The sequence below is a fragment of the Pteropus alecto genome, unplaced genomic scaffold (assembly GCF_000325575.1).
Source record: "Pteropus alecto unplaced genomic scaffold, ASM32557v1 scaffold5, whole genome shotgun sequence".
NCBI lineage: Eukaryota > Metazoa > Chordata > Mammalia > Chiroptera > Pteropodidae > Pteropus > Pteropus alecto.
The window spans coordinates 2,722,680-2,741,601 of NW_006441953.1; the positions used below are offsets into that span (position 1 = coordinate 2,722,680).

Here is an 18,922-nt window from a genome sequence, read left to right on the forward strand (position 1 = left end):
TTTTCATCAAAGAGTTCAGGTTCTAATGCTGCCACTTCCTGACTGAGAAAATCACTGAGACATTTTCTCAACTGCAAAATGAAGACTACAATAATTGCCACAGAGCTTCCTAGGGGGAATAAATAAAATATTACATAATATCTATATATCTATGTAATCTATAAAATATTTGCACACATTATACATTAAAGGAAGTAAAATTACATTTGTAAAAGCTTCCATACCCAAGTTTAAACTTAGACTTGGTTTCAAATCCTGATTCTACCAACTTACTAGCTATGTGCCTTGGGCAACTACTAAACTCCCTCTCTGAAACTCAGTTTCTTTGTTTACAAATTGAGCAATAAAATCTCTTTCATAGGGTAAAGTACCAAGCACAGTGCCTGGCATGTGGAAGACATTCCATCAGCTCAAATGAATAAAGGCAAGACAGGTGACTCTGGTTTGAGCACAAGTGGAGGGACACATTAGGTTCAAGTCCCCACAACCATCTAATAAGTAACATGCGCTTATTACTTCAGGTGCTAAAAGCCAGAATAAGGGGCTTCTAACAATAATGACTTCTCTTTTTCGTAATTTAAGAAAAAGCTGGACAGATGTTCATTAATCTGAAATGCTGGAGAGGGGATTCCTGCCTGTGGCCTTATGATCAATCACATTATGGCATGGAGCAGTACTGTATAATCATTCATTTGTACTTTTAATAGATACATATTGAAGGTTGACTTCTGTCAAAAATGTGCTAAGTGGTATAGCCATAAACAACACAAAAAAGTCTTTAGGGACCTTGCATTGTAATAGGAGTATCAGTAAATCTTTTTGGTTTTACTCTCAATATACAGAATCCAAACACTTCTACTTCCACTGCTGCCTCTCCTAGCCGAGCCACCATCTCTGCCTGGATGACAAATCGCCTTCTTACTCCCACTCTATTTTCAACACAACAGTCAGAGTCATCACTTTAAAATGTTAACCCATTTCCTGTTTGCCCCAAGAATACTTGCCGGTGGTGCTTGTGGCTGCAGCGTTTACCCCGAGATAACTCGCGTAATACAGCCCTAACCTTACCCCCAAAGTTTGCCAAGAAAGATCTCGCTTTTGTTATTATTTTTGCATCTCTCTAGTATACTGATAGTCTTTAGAAACAAATGACATCGTTCTATTTACAGCATTCTGTTTTGAGTAACGGTATTTCCATTTACAAAATATAGTAATTCTCAAGCCCCGAAAATGTCAAATTCTAGAAAATGTAGCATTCCTATGTGTGATGTTAAATTAATACTGGCAGCGAGCTGCACTTTTTTTTTCTCAACGGGAAAAGGGTTAAAAGTTAAGTCGTAAGTCAGATCATGTCTCTCCCATGGCTGGAACTCTCCAATGGATCTCCATCTCCCTCAGAGTAAAACCCAAAGTAATTTTAAGGCCCCACAGCCTGCCTCCTCTCATTCTCTGCCCTTATTTCTCATTAACTTTCCCCCTTCTTGATGTTCTGGAACCCAGCAGGCAGGCTCTGCTGCAGGAGGTTTCTATATTGCTTGCCTCGCAGATACCTGTATGGCTTGATCCTTCACCTCTTTCAGGTATTTGCTCAAATACCACCTTAGCAGTTGAGGCCTTAAAATCAAAAGCCTCTATTGTGTTTGTACGTCTGTGTATATATGCACACATACGTACCTGCACCAGAAAGCTTAGAAACATATGAGCATTATCTATTCATTCCAGTTTCCTTTTACTCCATAGGTCTTTGAAGGGTACCAGTATTTATTTGTAATATTAACAGGGGGCACTTACTTTTATCCTAAAGCACTTTTCTCTCAGGCTTTCTATAAGGTGCTGTTTTCCATCACACAGTACCTTTTTTTCATATTGTACTACCTCTTTGTGGTTCTGTTGGTCCTGTTTTGACAAAAAGAAAAAAGAAGGCTTCAGCTATAACTACATTCACAGGTAATGTCTACTCATACTTTTTCTATGACATATTTTATATCAAGTTTCAATAATGGAATTAAATATTGCGCTTTTAACTAACTCAATAGGCTCCAAGCCCTATTCATTTATTTTTTCCTAGTACCTTGGAACAGAAAATACATTTTGTATTTCTGATTAAAAGTACAAAACAAAACATTTCTTCCATTTGTTTATCTTGTCACTGCAGTTCCAAGAATGACTAACTATTCAAAAATATTTGTTAATGATTTAAATCTCTATAAATTGAGTTAGGGTCAACATAAAGATGATTCCCAAGTGTCTGATGTTTCACTGAGATTGCAAATGACATTGTTTTCCACTTTATTCTTGAAGTATGAGAATGAAAAATATTTTTATAGATTTTATACAATTTCTTGCTTATATGAATTTTGCTACTTTTTAGATATTCAGTTTAAATAGTTATACTAAAACAGAACTTCCTTTTTTATATTCATCTTGCCTATTCCCCTTCTAACTTCACTAATAAGAACCCATGTGTAAAACACCATCATATAGAAGTCTAAGGCCATGTCACCCTGAACAAGCCCGATCCCGTATGATCTCAGAAGCTAAGCAGGGTCAGGCCTTGTTAGTACTTGGATGGGAGACCACCTAGGAAGACCAGGTGCTGTAGGTGTAAAAAATAAAAAAATAAAGGATTGTAAGCTGACAAGGTCCTTGCAATCTGTGAGGTCAACCAAGGGTTGCCTCGCCTAAAAAAACAAACAAACAAACAAATAAATAAATAAATAAAACACTATCATGTAGAGGCAGTAAAATGGGGTATTTAATCTTTTATGAATTTAATTCTTCAAATATTTCTCCATTGAGAATAATGCTATTTCTCGGTTTTAAAACCCTTTAAAAAATTACACTGAAGCAAAAAGTCTGCTTTATTTAACAAATCTTTTCTTAAAACTAAATAATTAAAATACTATTTTCTAAAAAACATTTTGAATTCTTTTAAAACTATATTTCCTATCTATATGAAAAATTAGTTATAGTTTCCCCATCATCCTTTACTGTTTGTAGACATTCCCAGAAAAAACGACAATGACAAAACAAACCACTGTTACCCTTTCCAAAAAAGTTTGATTCTTATAAATAGTTACTACATAGGGAAGATTCTGAACTCACTCTAGCTATTATTTCTCTTAAGGTTTTTCTGAATTGGTCTCTTTCCGTTTTGAGAGACTCTTTTATCCTCCTTAGCTCATCTCTTTCCTTAGCTACAATTCTTATTTCTTCAAGGCTTTCATGAAGTTTCATAGCCAAGTGTAAGTTATCCATTTCCACACTTTGCATAGATAAGTTTTGAGCCTCAAATTGCTTTTTCAATCGTTCCATTTCATTCATTTTTTTATGAATTTTATTGACACCTTCTTTCATTTTAAGAAGTTGAAGCTCTTTTTTCTGAAGTTCTTGCATCTTGAGATAATTATAAAACAAGTTAGAATGTGAACAGAATTCCTTCAAGGAAAGAAATTAACATCTATTTGTTATATGTACATGTATATCTATGTCTACATATCTGTATCTATATCCTTTCTCTTTCTACAAGTAATTCTGGACATTCTCAAAAGAACAAAACAACATATACCTTTTTCTCTAATTCAGCTTTTGATTTACTTAAATCCTTTTGAATATTTGAAATCTGAGTTGTTTTTTCTGAAAATCTCTCTCTGAATTTATCAATAGTTTCTTGGTGCTCTTTTAAATGCATACGAGCAATTTTTAGTTTCTGTTGTGTTTCCAGATCCTTTATTATTAGAAGAAGTTGAGAAATATGGTATAAAAGCACATTACCTTTTCTTAATGATGAACTAGTTAAACAAAATCTTTAAAAATGCACGCTTATAGTTAAAAACAACCACAATACCACCTCCAAATTAGAACAGTGCAGAAAGATATAAAGTAAAAGTTCCTGTCCCAACCCTTATCCATCCCAGTCCTGATCTCTGTTGAACTCTGCCACTTACTTTTCACCTTTCATACTACTTCTTTCAAATCAATATCACATGCCCCAATCATACACTTAGTATTCCATTATACAGATGAACCTTCATTTAGCAAGTGCCTTATTGATGGACACTTGGATTGCTTCTAGATTTTGTTCTGCACGATGATGCAGTAAACGCTGTTGTATTTCTGCCCAAATTTGTGAATATATTGGTAGGATAAATTCCTAGAAGTGAAATTGCTGTAGCAAATTCACATGTTGATAAATTTTTAATAAGATATTGTCAAACTGTCTCCCTACAATGATATATTTATCTTTCACCAACAGTATCATTTATTTTCAGAGAAAAAAGCTTCTTGTATTAAAAACATGTTTATTGAATAAGAAGAAAGAGGATAACTCACTCTAGCTACAATTTCTTGTAGGTTTGCCTTGAGTTGGTCTCTCTCCAGTTTGAGAATCTCTTCCGCTTTCCTTAGATTATCTCTTTCTTTCATTACAGATTTCATTTCTTCAAGGTTTTCATGAAGTTTCTGAGCCAAATTTAAGTTCTCCATTTCTATTTTATCCAGAGTTAAACTCTGGGCTTTCAATTGTTTCTTCAATCGCTCTATTTCAGACATTTTTTTCTGTGTCTCATTGCCATCTTCTTTCAACTTAAAAAATTGATGTTCATTTTCCTTAAGTTCTTGGATCTTTTAAGATTATTAAAAAATAACATGTTAGGATACAGAATGCTTTTAAGGGAAGGATAAAGAATTGTTTCTAAATTAAGACAGCTGTCTTCCCAAGTCGCTCTTATGAATACATAATTCCAACACAAATTATTTTCTTTTGAGGCGTAATATACGTAAGTGCTCTATTCTTTATATAGCTCATATTCTTGTCATACATCTATATATTATGTAATGTACCTGTAACCCAGATTAAAGTACAGAACCTCTCTAATATCCCATAGAGTTCCTGCATGTCTTGTCTTGCAACTAACAATTATTCTAACTTTTATCATCCTAGATGAGTTTTGCCTGCTTTTGATCTCATAAATCACAATGTACTTCTCCATTCTCCTGATGATAGGCACTTGTTTCCAGTTATTTTGCTCTTATGATTAGAGCTGCTATGAACATACTGTATATATCTTTATGTTGAAGTATGCACTCTTTTACATAAAAAAGGAGTAGAAATGTTGGGCCACAGGCAGCTATATGTTTAGTGTTAGTAAAAACTGCCAAGCTGTTTTCTAATGTGGCTAAACTATTTTACATCCGCAGTGGATTTTAGGCACTAATAAATCAGGTATCAATCAAATACTCCCTAACCCCATGTCTTTTTTTGTAATTTAGTGTTTGAATTTTCTAAATCCATTTGCATATTTGATATTTCATCTGTCTTCTCAGAAACAATCCCTCCTAGTTTGTTGATCCTGGTACCCTCTCAAATGCATATAAGGAATTCATAGCTCTTCTTGTTTTACCAGGTCCTTTATCATTAGAGAAAGTTTAAGAAGAGCGACATGTTAATGTTAATTAGTATTTTTTTAAATGAAAGTGATGTATTTTCTTAGTAAAGATAATAAAACTATTACTTCTTATTCTAACTAGTATTTTTTAATTAAAGTAATTTTCTTATAAAAATAGTAATACATCTTTGTTGTTAGAAAGTCATAAGTGTTCCTCTCCCCTTCCTCATTCCCTCCCCTGCCCTGCCCAAAATCTACTCCTACTTTCCAGAGGCAAACACATTATACACAGACTATTCTACAGCTTGCTTTTCCCACTAAGAGTTATTTTGGGCTTCCAAAATGAGACACTCAAAACTATTTAATTTTTTAAAAACCTGTTGCATAGTATTCAGACATATTGCTCACATTTATTCAGTTTCCTTCTGGTGGACATTTAATTGTTTCCCATTTTTTACAAATTGCTACAACGAACCACCTGTTGTTTAAGCGTGTGCTTATGTATGTTTATATCGAAGAAGGGTTCACTGTTGTCAGAGAAACACGTTTACTCACTAGGAAGAGGTAACACTTACCTTAGCTTCTGTTTCTCTGAGGCTTTCCCTGAACTGGTCTCGCTCCACTTTGAGGGTTCCCTCCATTCTTCTTAGGCCATCTCTTTCCTTAGTAATACATTTTATTTCTTCGAGGTTTTCTTGAAGTTTCTGAGTCAACTGTAACTTCTCTGTTTCTATACTTTCCAGGGCTGAATTTCGGGCCTCCAACTGCTTCTTCAATTGCTCTGTTTGATACATATTTTCCCTGAGATCGTTTTTTACCTTAAGAAGTTGATGTTCTTTCTCCTGAAGTTCTTGGATCTTGAGATAATCATACAATAAATTAAAATGTAGAGAGATATTGATAAAAAGCTAAATAATATTTTCTAAATTATATAGGCAAATCTCTACTTGTCTTCAATTTCAGGCTAATTTATTTAGTCTGTTTCACTGCACAAAAGACTTGATTTAAACTGTTACTTAGGTAACAACTTAAAAAAAAATACCTTTGCTTTTAAGGCAGTATTTTTGTTTTCTAAATCCATTTGCATATTTGATATTTCATCTGTTTTCTCTGAAACAATTTCTCTGAGTTCATCAATAGTTTCCTGGTACTCTTTCAGATGCATGTGAGTAATTCTTAGCTCCTCTTGTTTTTCCATGTCCTTTATTATTCGAGAAAGAAAAATGATATATTCAGAGCAATACAATTTTAACAATGTGTAAAAAAGTATAGGGTAAAAATTAAAAATTTCCCTCCTTCCTTATGCCTTCTAATCCTCTAAGTTACTTTTAGGATAAATAGCTACAACTGAACTTTTTGGGTCAATGAATAAGCTTACTAAAGTATTTAGAAAATATTACCAAATAGCCCCCGTACCCCCTTCAACTTTCCCCAAGGTTGGACCAATTTTATACTCCCACAAACCCCACTGCTCATGATTCTTTTGGGGAAGGGGGAAAGATGGTAACTCACTCTAATTATAGTTTCTCCTAGGTTTTCCTTTAGCTGGTCTCTCTCTACTTTGAGAGTCTCCTCCACATGCCTAAGGTCATCTCTTTCTTTTGTAACAGATCTCATTTCTTCAAGGTTTGCATGGAGTCTCTGAGTTAACCTCACGTTCTCCATTTCTATATTTTCCAGAGTTGACTTTTGGGTTTCAAGTTGCTTCTTCAAGGATTCCATGTCACAGATTTTTTCCTGACTATCACTTATAGCTTTCATCTTAAGAAGGTGATGTTCTTTTCCCTGAAAGTCTTGAATCTGAAAAAATCATAAAACGAGTTAAGACACAGGCAGAGTTTTTACAGAAAAAGGAGATTTTCTAAATTAAGTCAACCATCTTTACATCTAGTCTAATATATGCACTGTTTTCCATAGGGATGTGAGAAATACAATAGTCAGATGTCCAACTTAACAAGACCTACCTTTTCCCTTAATTCAGAATCTGAATTTTCTAAATCTCTCCAAGTATTTGCTCCTTGATCTGTCGTCTCTGAAATATTCCTTGTACTCATAGTTTCTTGATACTCTTTCAGAAGAGTGTAAGTAGTTTTTAGTTCCTCTGTGATTTTCTGTCTCTTTATTAATGGAGGAAAATTAAAACTTGACAGTGAATATCATTATCACTTTAACAAAATTTTTGTATCCAAAAAACATTAGAAGAGGGAAACTTACTTCAGCTAAAATTTCTTTAATGTTTTCTTTGAGTTGGTCTCTTTCCATTTGAAGGTCTTCTAGTACCCTTTTCAGTTCATCTCGTTCCTTAATTATAATTTTTATTTCTTCTTGACTCTTCTGAAGTCTCTCAGTTAACTTGAGTTTCTCGCTTTCGATATTTTCTAGTGATGAATCTTTGCCTTTGAGTTGTTCTTTTAATTGTTCTAGTTCACTCATTTTTTCCTGAGTTTCACTGATTTCTTTGATGCATATAAATTGCTTTTGTTTTTCATGAAGCTCATGCACCTTAAAATAATAAAATAAAAGCCAAAAATTATATACACATATGCATAAAATGTGTTTATATATGTGTATATATGTATGGGTGTATTTTTTTAAGGTAAAAACCCCAGGAAGCTCTCCAAAACAATTTAGTATATAAACAGTAGTCTTTGTAATTCAGTTAGCTACCTCCCTTAGGTTTTCTCCCACTGTTCCTTTACCCCAATTTACCTTTCTCTGTAATTCATCATTGGCTTTTTCCAAATCTTTTCGAAAGTTTGATAGCTCAGTTTCTTTCTCTGAAAGATTCACTCTCAGCTTATCAATAGTTTCTTCTTGTTCTTTCAGGTGACAATGAGCAACTTTAAGTTCTTCTTCGGTTTGTAGGTGCTTTTTAATAGAGGAAATTATAAGAAATATATAGAAATGTTATAACCATTACACTCTAACTTCTTTATCCAAAGTTTAGTTTCTACAAAAATATATGCTTATAAAATAATAATAAAAAAAAACCCAAACAAACCCACACATACATGGGGAAACGGATGCAACCTACTTTAGCTGTGATTTCTCTCATGTTTTCTTTGAGTTGGTCGCTTTTAGCTTGAAGAACCTCTTGCAGCCTATGTAGGTCATTTCTCTCCTTAGTTACAGAGTTCATTTCCTCATGACTTTCTTGAAGTCTCTCAGACAAGTTGAGCTTTTCCATTTCTAGTCGTAGCAGTGCTGACTCTTTAGCTTTGAGTTGTTCCTTTAATTGCTCCATCTCGCTCTTTATTTTCTTGGTCTCATTATCTTTTTCCTTCATACTGAAGGACTGCTCTTGTTTATTTTGAGCCTCTTGGATCTTAAGAGGATCATAAAACAATACGGTTGATATCCAAAGATACTATATTTTATTTTATAGTATCTTTGAATACAGTTCAAATCAGGATACTTTCTAAAACAATTAAACCAAGATTCAATGGTTCATTTACAGAGCAATCTTCCCACTCCTATACTCTTCTATTATTCATGTTTTAGCACTTTATTTATTGAGGGCTCACTGTGCTATCAGTATACTATTAGAAGCTGGAGATAAAACAGGAAATGAGACTTACAGGATCTCTGCCTTGAGACACTTTAGGGGGACAGCACACATTATGGCAAATCTTACCAAACAGAGATACTGGCTTCTCCTATGGTATTAGTGGCGAACCTAACCTACTGTGAGTGTTTGGGTAGGGCTTCCTGGGGGACAGAAAGCTTCAGTTGAGAACTAAAGGATGAGAGTACGAGGCAAAGTGGGGTATGGTAATACTGCAGGTAGGGAGCTCAGAACATCTGCAGGCCATGAGATGAAGAAGAGCAATAGACTAGAGTTGCTCCAACATGATAAGCAAGAGAAAGCAAGCTGAAATAATGCTAGAGACCAGTAAGGTCTGGGATCCAGAGCTTCCTAGGTTATGAGGGGGATTCTAGTCTTTATTTTAAGAGTAAAAAAATAAGCTATTAAAGGGTTTTAAGAAAAGATCACCTGGGCTCAGAATGGGGAATAAGTCAGAGAAGTATAATAATGAATGGGGGGTGATGAGTTAGGAAGCTGTTGCAGAAAGCCAGGGAAAGAAAGAATGGTGGCTTGGAAAAGTGCTAGCAGTATGGAGAAAGGTGGGAGGATTTCATTGACTCGCACACACACACATACACCCTTCCTCCCTCCTTCCCTCAAAACTCAATCCACAGGGTTTGGTGCTTGGATTACAGAGTGAGTAGGGAGGGAGGGATGGTACTAGGGATGATGTCCAGATTTCTGACTGAATCAATGAGGAAGATGTTAGTGCCTTATAAGATACTGGAGGAATAGATGTAGAGAAGAAAAAAAATAGTGTTTTTGGCTTCATCCTTTCTTGTTATATAGCATTGTTTTTTCCAAATCATTTTGAACATTTAAGAAAAAAGCCGTCTTCTCGGAAACATTTTCTCTCAGTTTCAATAGTTTCTAAGTATTTCTGAGCAATTTTTATTTGTTTTCATTTACTTCATAATTAAAAAGATGTTTAAAGAAAATTGGTAGTAACTTTATAATTAAATGTCCCTTTCTCCCAAAGACTTGATTCTTATGAAATACTTTAAATGGGAGGAAAGGATGAAACTTACTTTAGCCAAAGTTTCTCTAAGGTCTTCTTTCAGCTGGTCATGTTCAACTTGAAGTGTTTCTTTTGTCATTTTAAGATTGTCTCTTTCCTTAGTGAGAGATTTTATTTCTTCCTGACTTTCTTGAAGTTTTTCAGTTAACCTGAGCCTTTCCATTTCTATACTTGCCAGTGTTGAATTGTCGGTTTTGGATTGTTCTTTCAGTAGTTCCAATCCACCCATTGTTCCCTGAGTACGGCTGACTTCTTTCGTATTAGGAAGTAGCTCCTCTTCCTCCTGAAGCACTGGGATCTTGTGATATTCATAAAATACCAAGTTTACTATCTGGAAATTGTTATTATAATTTTTTAAAGGGAAAAGATGAGGATACTTCCCATAGCAATGAAAGTGATCTTGAACCCTCATGGCCTACCATGGATCACCAACTCCTATTTATTCATTTTCTTTGTTTCTTACTAAAGCTAATTTACGACTTTCTGTCAGTTTTCTTTTACTCCAACTTACATTCAAAGTGAACTAATCCTTGTTTTACCAACAAATTGCTAATTCAGTCAGTTGCACGCTTCCGTTTCTATACTAACTAGTTCCATAATGCTATAAGAAAAAAAATCATAGATTATATCCTAGTGAATGAATGGTCTCCATTCTCAGATGAATCCTAATACTATTTCTCAATTTTTTTTTTTATGTGTACAGATTGATTCCCCTTTCCCGTTGGCACTAGTGGTACTACATGGCTTTGCATATTAAATTTCTGCATTTATCATACTGAAATGGAGTTTTCTTTTTATTTTTGTTTTCTTTATATGCTTATATTGAGGGGAAATAACAATGTCTTACATACATAGTTTCAGTGACTGGTGCATAGTAGGCTTTTAACAAGCGTTGGTCCAATTATCCCAATGTTTCGTTTTCTCCATAGCATTCGCCATTATCTCAACTTATTTTGTTCATTTGACTGCTTATTAATCAGTTATCTTTTCCACTACAAAGTAAGCTCTATGATCAGAGATTTTGTCCACTTTATTCCAATTTTATTTCTGTAACTTAGGACTGTACCTGCCATATCAGACACTCAACAAATACTACCCAATAAATGAATGAACCATATTTAATTCAGTCACTACTTATTGCTTATCTTTCCTTCTAAGGAAAAAGAAAGGAAGAAGGAACAGTAGGGAAGGAAGAAAAGACAAACCTTTTCTTGTAATTCAGTATTGGATTTTTCTAGGCCCTTCTGATTATTTATTATTTGAGCTGTCTTTTCAGAAACGCTTCTTCTCAGTTCTTCAATAGTTTCTTGGTGTTCTTTTAGATGCATACGAGCAAGTTTTAGTTCTTCTTTCGTTTCTATATCCTTTATTAACAAGTGAAATTTAAATATTATAACAGCATCATCTCAACACTATTTCCCCCTTTCCAACTGGCTCAGTTTTTAAAGAAACACCTAATAGATAAAAGAAAATGGAATGACTTACTGTAACTTCAATTTCTCTTATGTATCCTTTAAGTTTATTTCTCTCTGTTTCAAATGACACTTGTAATTCCTTTAGATCATTCCTTTCTTTGGTTATGGATTTCATTTCCTCATAATTTTCATGAAGTTTCTGAACCAACTCTAGCTTCTCTGTTTCCAGATGTTCTAATGTTAATTCTTGATTCTTCAATTTATTCTGTAAATTCTCCATTTCATTCATCTTTTTTTGCATATCACTCATCTCTTCTTGTACACTAAGAAGTTGTTGCTGTTTTTCTTGAAGTTCTTGGCTCTAAAGAAGTACAATATTTATAATTACCATTTTTCCTATATTCCCTTAAAATTATTATGTAAAGTATACTTTACCGAACAGAAATAATCTGTGAGCAGACAAGTAGCATTAAAAGTAAAGTGACCTTCCAGGTACAGTATCGGTAGTGGGTTGAATAATGTTCCACTCAAAATTCAAGTGGTAGTACTCAATGAATATTTGATGAATGAATATATCACATGATTAGTTTAGACTATATCATATGAATCAAGGCCTCTCTTTCATCTAAAGACTCTAAAATAATATAATCCTTGCAAAGGATATTAGTTAAGATTTCAGTATGAGTTGAAACTGTCTAAAATATTAGCATTAAAATCTGTTCATTTGAGAGGTATATGCTATTTATGGAACTTAGGTCTGCTGGAATAAAAATTTATCACTGAAGACAAAAGAAAACATAATAACTTAGGAAAAATGACAAGGAAGATAACTAAAAAATTAACCTTTTCCTTTAGCTTCTCTTCAACTTCTGCCAGTTTTTCACAGGTCTTAGAGATTTCTTTTTCTTTCTTTATGGTATGGTTCTTTTCTTGTGCAACTATCTCCTGCTGCTTTTTAAGTTCATCTCCAAGAATTCTTAATTCTTCCTGATTTTCAATAGTCTAGAATTTTTAAAGTTGAGATTAAAATATATAATACTAGCTTACATTAACGAAATCAGGTAAAAATAAAAATTTACTTCAGTCTAAAAATGAAGAAATCATGACAAACTATATAAGAAAAGACTAATTTAAAAAGAAAGTATTTAATTATGTATATGCCAAGAATCTGCTTTTTTATGCTATTTCTTTATTGTTCAACTTACATTTCTATCATGAGAACTCGAACTGGAATTAGCATTCTACCATGAGAAGTTTGTTCATTTTCTCCTCCTAAGCTAAGAGAAACTGCTTCTAAGCTTTCATAGACTGATGATGAGGCTACAGTTATGGACTCTTCATATGCTAATATGGCTTTGGTTTTGGGCACTGAATAATAGCAAGCTCAAAATGGCACCCACTCTCTGCTAGAATGACTTGGGCTAATCCTAGTTATTAAACTGAAACAGTGATATTTTCAAGTATCCAGACATAACATTACAAGCCAGAAACCAAGAAGAGAATATGCCTTTTGTCTGTATTATATTTACATTCAGCTCTTTTGATCAAATAGACAATTGTAACAAATAGGAAATTATACAAAAGATCAGGTTCTACAGTGATTCACAGCAAACTTCCCAAAATGTTAATTTCGATCTACAAATATTATATGCCCTTAAACACAGAAACAGAAACTAAAGTAGGGTTGAAAGTATTGGCAAATATTAACTATTAAAAATGAAATAAAAAAATTCTAATAGCATAAATAAAAGAGAAACATTTAAAACAAATTTAACAAAATATAGATAAGACCTGTTCACTGAAATCTACAACTCACTGAGAGAACAGATAATTTATAGAAAGATACATGATGGCCAATAAGCACATAAAATGACGTTCAGTATCTTTAGTCACCAGGGAAAGGCAAATTAAAACAATGACATACACATCCAATACAATGGCTAAATTAAAACCATCAATAATGTGAAGAGTTGGTGAGGATATGGAGCCTCAGAATCGTCTTACTTTGCTAATGGGAATGTAAACTGGTAAACTACTTTGGAAATCAGTCCAAAATTAAAATTTATAGTAAATTCTCATCAAGTTAAATATACTGTTCCTAGCTATTCCATTTAGATACTTACCCTAGAGAAATAAAAAACACATGTTCATGAAAAGATCGTATAATAATGTTATAGCAGCTTTATTTGAAATAGCCAAATAGTGGAGATAACTCAAATTTCCACCAATAGGAGAAAAGTTAAATAAATTGAACATAGCCTAGCAATAAAAAGGAATGTAGAAAGAAGACACAAAAAAGTACATGCTGTATGATTCTATTTGGATGAAGTTCTAGAAGAGACAAAGTGACCTAAGGTGAAAAACCATCATGACAGTGACTATCTGGTACAGAGGATGAGGTTAGGATTGAGTAGGTTGGGGCATAAGGAAATTTGGGGGTGATGGGAATGTTCTATTATCATGATGGGGGTGGAGGGTACACAGGTAGAGACATTTGTCATAAGTCACCAGACTATACACTTGTATCAGATATAATCATTGCATATACACATATGTCCTTCAATAAAATTATAAAAAATCTAAAACATACAAAGACAAAAACATATTCTCAAGTAGACACTGCTAAATCCTACCATTTCAATATTTTCCCTTAGGTCAGTCTTCAATTGTTCCTTTTCTGCTGTAATACTCTCTAACATTTGTTGTAGTTCATTTTTCTCCTGTATTAAAGAAAGTATCTTTTTCTGTTGCTCAATTAGCTCGTTATCCTCACCATCTGCAATCAGTGCTTGGGTTTTTTTGCCTTCCAAATTCTGTTTTTTATCTATGCCAACCATCTAAAATATAAATAACATATTTTTCAGTTAATAACAATTTTAATAATAAAAATAGCCAACACTTATATTACTTATTATGTACTAGGCATTGTATGCATACAGTGACACATTTGATCTTTGCTATAATCTTATGAGGTAGGTAATATTATCATCTCCATTTGACAGATGAAGAAACTGAATCCTAGAGAGGATACGTCACTTGCCCATGGTCACTCAGAAAGGTAGAGCCAGCTAGTGAACTCTAGTGGTCTGCATCTAGTTTGTGTTTGTGCTGTGCCTGTTCACTGATAAGAACTACCTGGACAGCTTTAGATAATTAACAATGATCTTCATGTATGATGGGTTAATCTGACTTTATGACGGAGTAAGCCACTCTAAACTCTATATTTTCTTTCCTTCAAAAGCCAGAAATCATTCCCTAGCACCTCCTTCCCTATAAATCTTTTAGAGGCAGTCATATGCACAAAAGGCTGGACTTTTATCACATGCAAAGGGCAAAATGATTTCGATTGAAACATATTTCATATAATAACATAATTCATCTTTCCTTAATAGATATTTTTCATACACTGCTTAGGAAAAACATGTTATATAAATTCATTTATCCATAAATAAATCTTAACCAAAAGTAATCTAACATGTGACTCCTTGGCAGAAGGAGACAAAGACCGACATTACAACTGATGGCATGAAATCCTTACACCAGCCCAGTACATACATTCAGCTCCATGTTGGACATGTTTTAAAAGTTTTTTTTTTTTTTTTATAATAACCTTTAATTTCATTAGGAAAAATTTGAAAATAAAGAGAAAAAGTCATTCAATGTCATCAACTTCACACAACCATTATTAGAATTCTGGAGTATTTCCTTCCACAGTTTTTCACCCCTTCCCCCTATAATCCCCCCCGCCGCCCCGACTTCCACCCCTGACCTACGGATGTTACCATTTCCCCTTAAGAACTGGATCTCTGAAGGCGGGGCATCTCCTCCCACGCACTCGCGGCGAGCACCTGGGGCCTGGTGCACCCGGGGTATGGTCTGTGGCTCCACCTGGGGCGCGAACCCAGGACCTTCTGCGTGTAAAGCAGACGTGCTAACCACTACACTATGGAGCCACCTCACCTTCCACAGCTTTTCCACCAAAAAATTTTTTTTAAACATAGCAATCAAAATTAATTTACATATGTAGAATTCTTTTTAGTCTTTCTTTTTCACTTAGATCATATGCATTTTTCCATGCTATTACATAGTCTTCAAATTGGTTCTCTAGAGAGGATATGGACAAACTACTTTAAGCTCCCTTCTTACTGTTGGCAATATGCACGAACTTCTGACAATAGTGAGCACTACATCAGAAAGTAAGGTGGGAAGACATAGTCTGTCAGATACTATAGTTCAGAATCTTGCGTCTTTACTCTTAAACAAAGGAATATACATAAAGAGAAAGCAGACTGACACAAAGTATTCTGTCATGATACCCAAGGTACATTTCAAAACTGAATGCAGCCTAAAAAGTATTTTGGCTACCACAGTTATGAGTAAAATCTAATAGATCTAATTATTTTAAAAAAGTTTCCTTTATATGAGAATAATCTTACTAATTACAAAGCTTAAAGTTTCTGTTGAACTAATTCATATGTTCACTGCAGCACTATTTACAATAGCCAAGAAATGGAAGCAACCTAAGTGTCCATCAACAGATTAGAGATTTGATAAAGAAGATGTGGTGCAATGGAATAGTACTTGGCCATAAAAAAAAAAAATCTTACCATTTGCAACAACATGGATGGACCAGAGGATATTATGTTAAGTGAAGTCAGTCAGACAGAGAAGATAAATACCATATAACCTAACTTATATGTAGAATCTAAAGAACAAAATAAACAAAGAAAACAGAAACAGACTCATAGATACAGAGAACAAACTGATAATTGCCAGATGGGAGAGGGGTTGGGAGGCTGGGTGAAAAACGTGAAGGGATTAAGAAGTATAGATTGGTAGTTACATTATAGTCACAGGGATGTGAAGTACAGCATAGGGAATATAATCAATAATACTATAATAACTATGCATAGCACCAGGTGGGTACTAAACTAATCGGGAGATTACTTTGTAAATCATATAAAATGTCTAACCATTATGCTGTACACATAAAACTAATATAAAATAATACTGAATATCAACTCTAATTGAAAAAAAAATTTTTTCCATTGAGACACACTAGATAAATTGCATTTCCAAAGAGACACGTCAAGCAAGATTGCAAATGGTGATTCATGACAAACCCACTAATGGAGGTCTCTGGTGACCAGATGAACAGAGGGGGCCCTGGAAAGTCCCAGAGCCACATCTTTATCTACATGGGGGTTCTGGCATGAACATCACATAAGACCAAGATTATCTCAGCTTTCTATCTCAGATTTCAGGACCTCTGATGGATAGAATGCTTCAGAGAATCCCTGAAGGCCCATTTATTGAAATGGATGCTTCCAGCATGAACTTAATACTACAGGATCCAGCTGGGTCAGGTTGATATCAAAAAGGTTATAAAGTAATGGATGAACTTTGAGGACATTATGCTAAGTGAAATATAAGTCACAAAAAGAAAATACTGCATAATTCTGCATATATGAGGTACCTAGAGTAGTCAAATTAATAGAGACAGAAAGTGGAATGTGGTTACTAGGGTTTGGAGACAGCAGGACAGTGAGTTGTTGTTTGATGGGTTTGCAAGATAAAAAGAATTCTGGAGATTAATGGCATAGCAATGTGAATTTACTTAACACTACTATTCACTTAAAAATGGTTAAGATGGTAAACTGTATGCTATATATAATTTATCACAATTAAAAAAACAAATATATATGTGACTATACTATTCCATGCTAATTATGAAAGATTATTTCATCAGTCTTCTACTGATGTTTTAAATTCCTATAGTAAATATTCTGGCTTAAATAATCTTAAGCATAATTTTATAAAAAAAGATACTATAAAAAGGTACTATAAAAAATTCTGTTGATTATATAAGGTATTTATGAAGAGTAGAAATGTATAATAAATGAATCTATTGTACAAAATCCTCCAGTTTGAACTGAATTGTGTCCTCCCAAAATTCACATTGAAGCTCTAACCCTCAGTGTAACTTTGGAGATAGAGCAGTCAAAGAGGGTAATTAAGGTTAAATGAGGTGATAAGGGTGGGACCCTGATCCCACAGGACTGGTGTCCTTTAAGAGGAAGAGACACCAGAACTCTGTCTTTCTGAAAGTGCACAGAAGAAAGGTCATGTAAGGACACAGAAAAAAGACACCATGTGCATTCCAGAGAGACTGCTCCGGTAACAGAATTGTCAGGTATCTTAATCTTGGACTTCTAGACTCCACAACTGGAGAAAAGAAATATGTTGTTTTAGCTATCCAGTCTGTGATATTTTGTTATGGCAGACTATAATATACCTCCCTTAAAAAAAATTAGCATCCTAGACTTTCCTGTTACATAGTTATTCTCCTAAATCTCAGGAAAAAAATAAAACCATACTACAAAGACTTAAGCACCTAAAAGTTGGCCCAAGACCTAGAAATAGACATAAACATTGATTTTATAGTAAACTCTAAACAAGTTCAGTATATAAAATCTGACATAAATAAATATTTGAGCCATAATTAATAATCACTCAATCTTGCTTACATTCCTAGAATTCAGAGGGGCTTTTAAAGATGGTTAAAGTATGTCAGGCCTCAGAAAATATCCGTTCAAAGTTTGAACTAATAATTTTTGCTTTTTCCTTTTTAGATTTGTTGTAAGCAGTTATATTTTAAGTTATTTCAAAGATATTAGAGTGAAGTTTATGAATTATTGCTAGTTATTACCACTGTGAGTAATAAATAAGATTGAGATTACTACTGTGTACTTAAGTGTTTGAGGTTAAGGAGAAAGCTCATTATAAATATATGAAAATGCTGAACAGAAACACTCTTTACCTCTTCCTGAAATTCATCCTTAATTTCTCCTATGTTTTCCTCTACGTGCAAAGTCTTGGAAGTTTCCTCAGAATTTTTCATTTTCAGTGTGTTAATAGTTTCTTGGTGTTGCTTCAAAGACTCAAGAGCATTTCGTAATTGTTCTTGGGTGTCTATGTTCTTTGTCAGAGAAATACAAAACCATTTCCATTAGAATAAGGTGAAACAATGAAATTAATTTTATAGTTTCTATGTGATCATAAATAATAAAAGATGGCTCCTATAATGTTTTTAAAGAGCCTCTCTGAGTTTTCAAAGTTTAATCAGTCAAAACCTTACCATGTTTACAGTATCCTGAATGTCACTTTGGAGTTGGTCTCTCTCAATTTGCAGGCTCTCCTGGAGTTGTTTTAGGTCATCTTTTTCTTGAGTTAAGGTTCTTACTTCTTCTAAGGTTTGTTGAAGCTTCTCAGTAATCAATGTTTTTTCCCTTTCTACAGTTTGCAACCTGGAATCTCTACTTTCTAATTGTTCCTTCAGCTTTTCCACTTCGTTTAACCATTCTTGACTCTCAGTGGTTTTCTGTTGAAGTTCCTGGATTTTATGAGAAAGCTTTAAAATAAGAAAAGTAAATGTGAAAAGCAGAACATTCTATGGCATTTTTATGGAAGCCAAGCCCCAGAAGACAAAGATCATTTCCCTAGAGGGCGTCTTGTA

General features: G+C 33.9%; 1 protein-coding gene and 1 pseudogene across 8 annotated transcripts in view; one reads left to right on the forward strand and one right to left on the reverse strand.

Moving 5' to 3' along the window:
- The window catches only part of CENPE (centromere protein E), a 63,406-nt gene that overhangs the window by 17,815 nt on the left and 26,669 nt on the right, over positions 1–18,922 (reverse strand). For 4 of the 8 annotated variants that reach the window (XM_025051717.1, XM_025051719.1, XM_025051716.1 and 1 more), the window contains 17 exons: positions 18,545–18,817; positions 18,227–18,385; positions 14,040–14,243; positions 12,250–12,408; positions 11,477–11,767; positions 11,197–11,355; positions 10,002–10,322; positions 8,422–8,712; positions 8,097–8,255; positions 7,602–7,889; positions 7,352–7,504; positions 6,900–7,187; positions 6,430–6,588; positions 5,963–6,244; positions 4,333–4,623; positions 3,569–3,727; positions 1,792–1,896 (listed from right to left, as the gene is read on the reverse strand). In XM_025051717.1, the coding sequence (XP_024907485.1) occupies positions 1,792–1,896; positions 3,569–3,727; positions 4,333–4,623; positions 5,963–6,244; positions 6,430–6,588; positions 6,900–7,187; positions 7,352–7,504; positions 7,602–7,889; positions 8,097–8,255; positions 8,422–8,712; positions 10,002–10,322; positions 11,197–11,355; positions 11,477–11,767; positions 12,250–12,408; positions 14,040–14,243; positions 18,227–18,385; positions 18,545–18,817 (3,741 nt within the window). Of the gene's footprint in view, positions 1–1,791; positions 1,897–3,105; positions 3,397–3,568; positions 3,728–4,332; positions 4,624–5,962; positions 6,245–6,429; positions 6,589–6,899; positions 7,188–7,351; positions 7,505–7,601; positions 7,890–8,096; positions 8,256–8,421; positions 8,713–10,001; positions 10,323–11,196; positions 11,356–11,476; positions 11,768–12,249; positions 12,409–14,039; positions 14,244–18,226; positions 18,386–18,544; positions 18,818–18,922 lie in introns of all 8 variants that reach the window. The other 4 variants (XM_015594972.2, XM_015594971.2, XM_015594975.2 and 1 more) reach the window with 3 other exon arrangements.
- On the forward strand, positions 2,487–2,605 carry LOC112485659 (annotated as a pseudogene).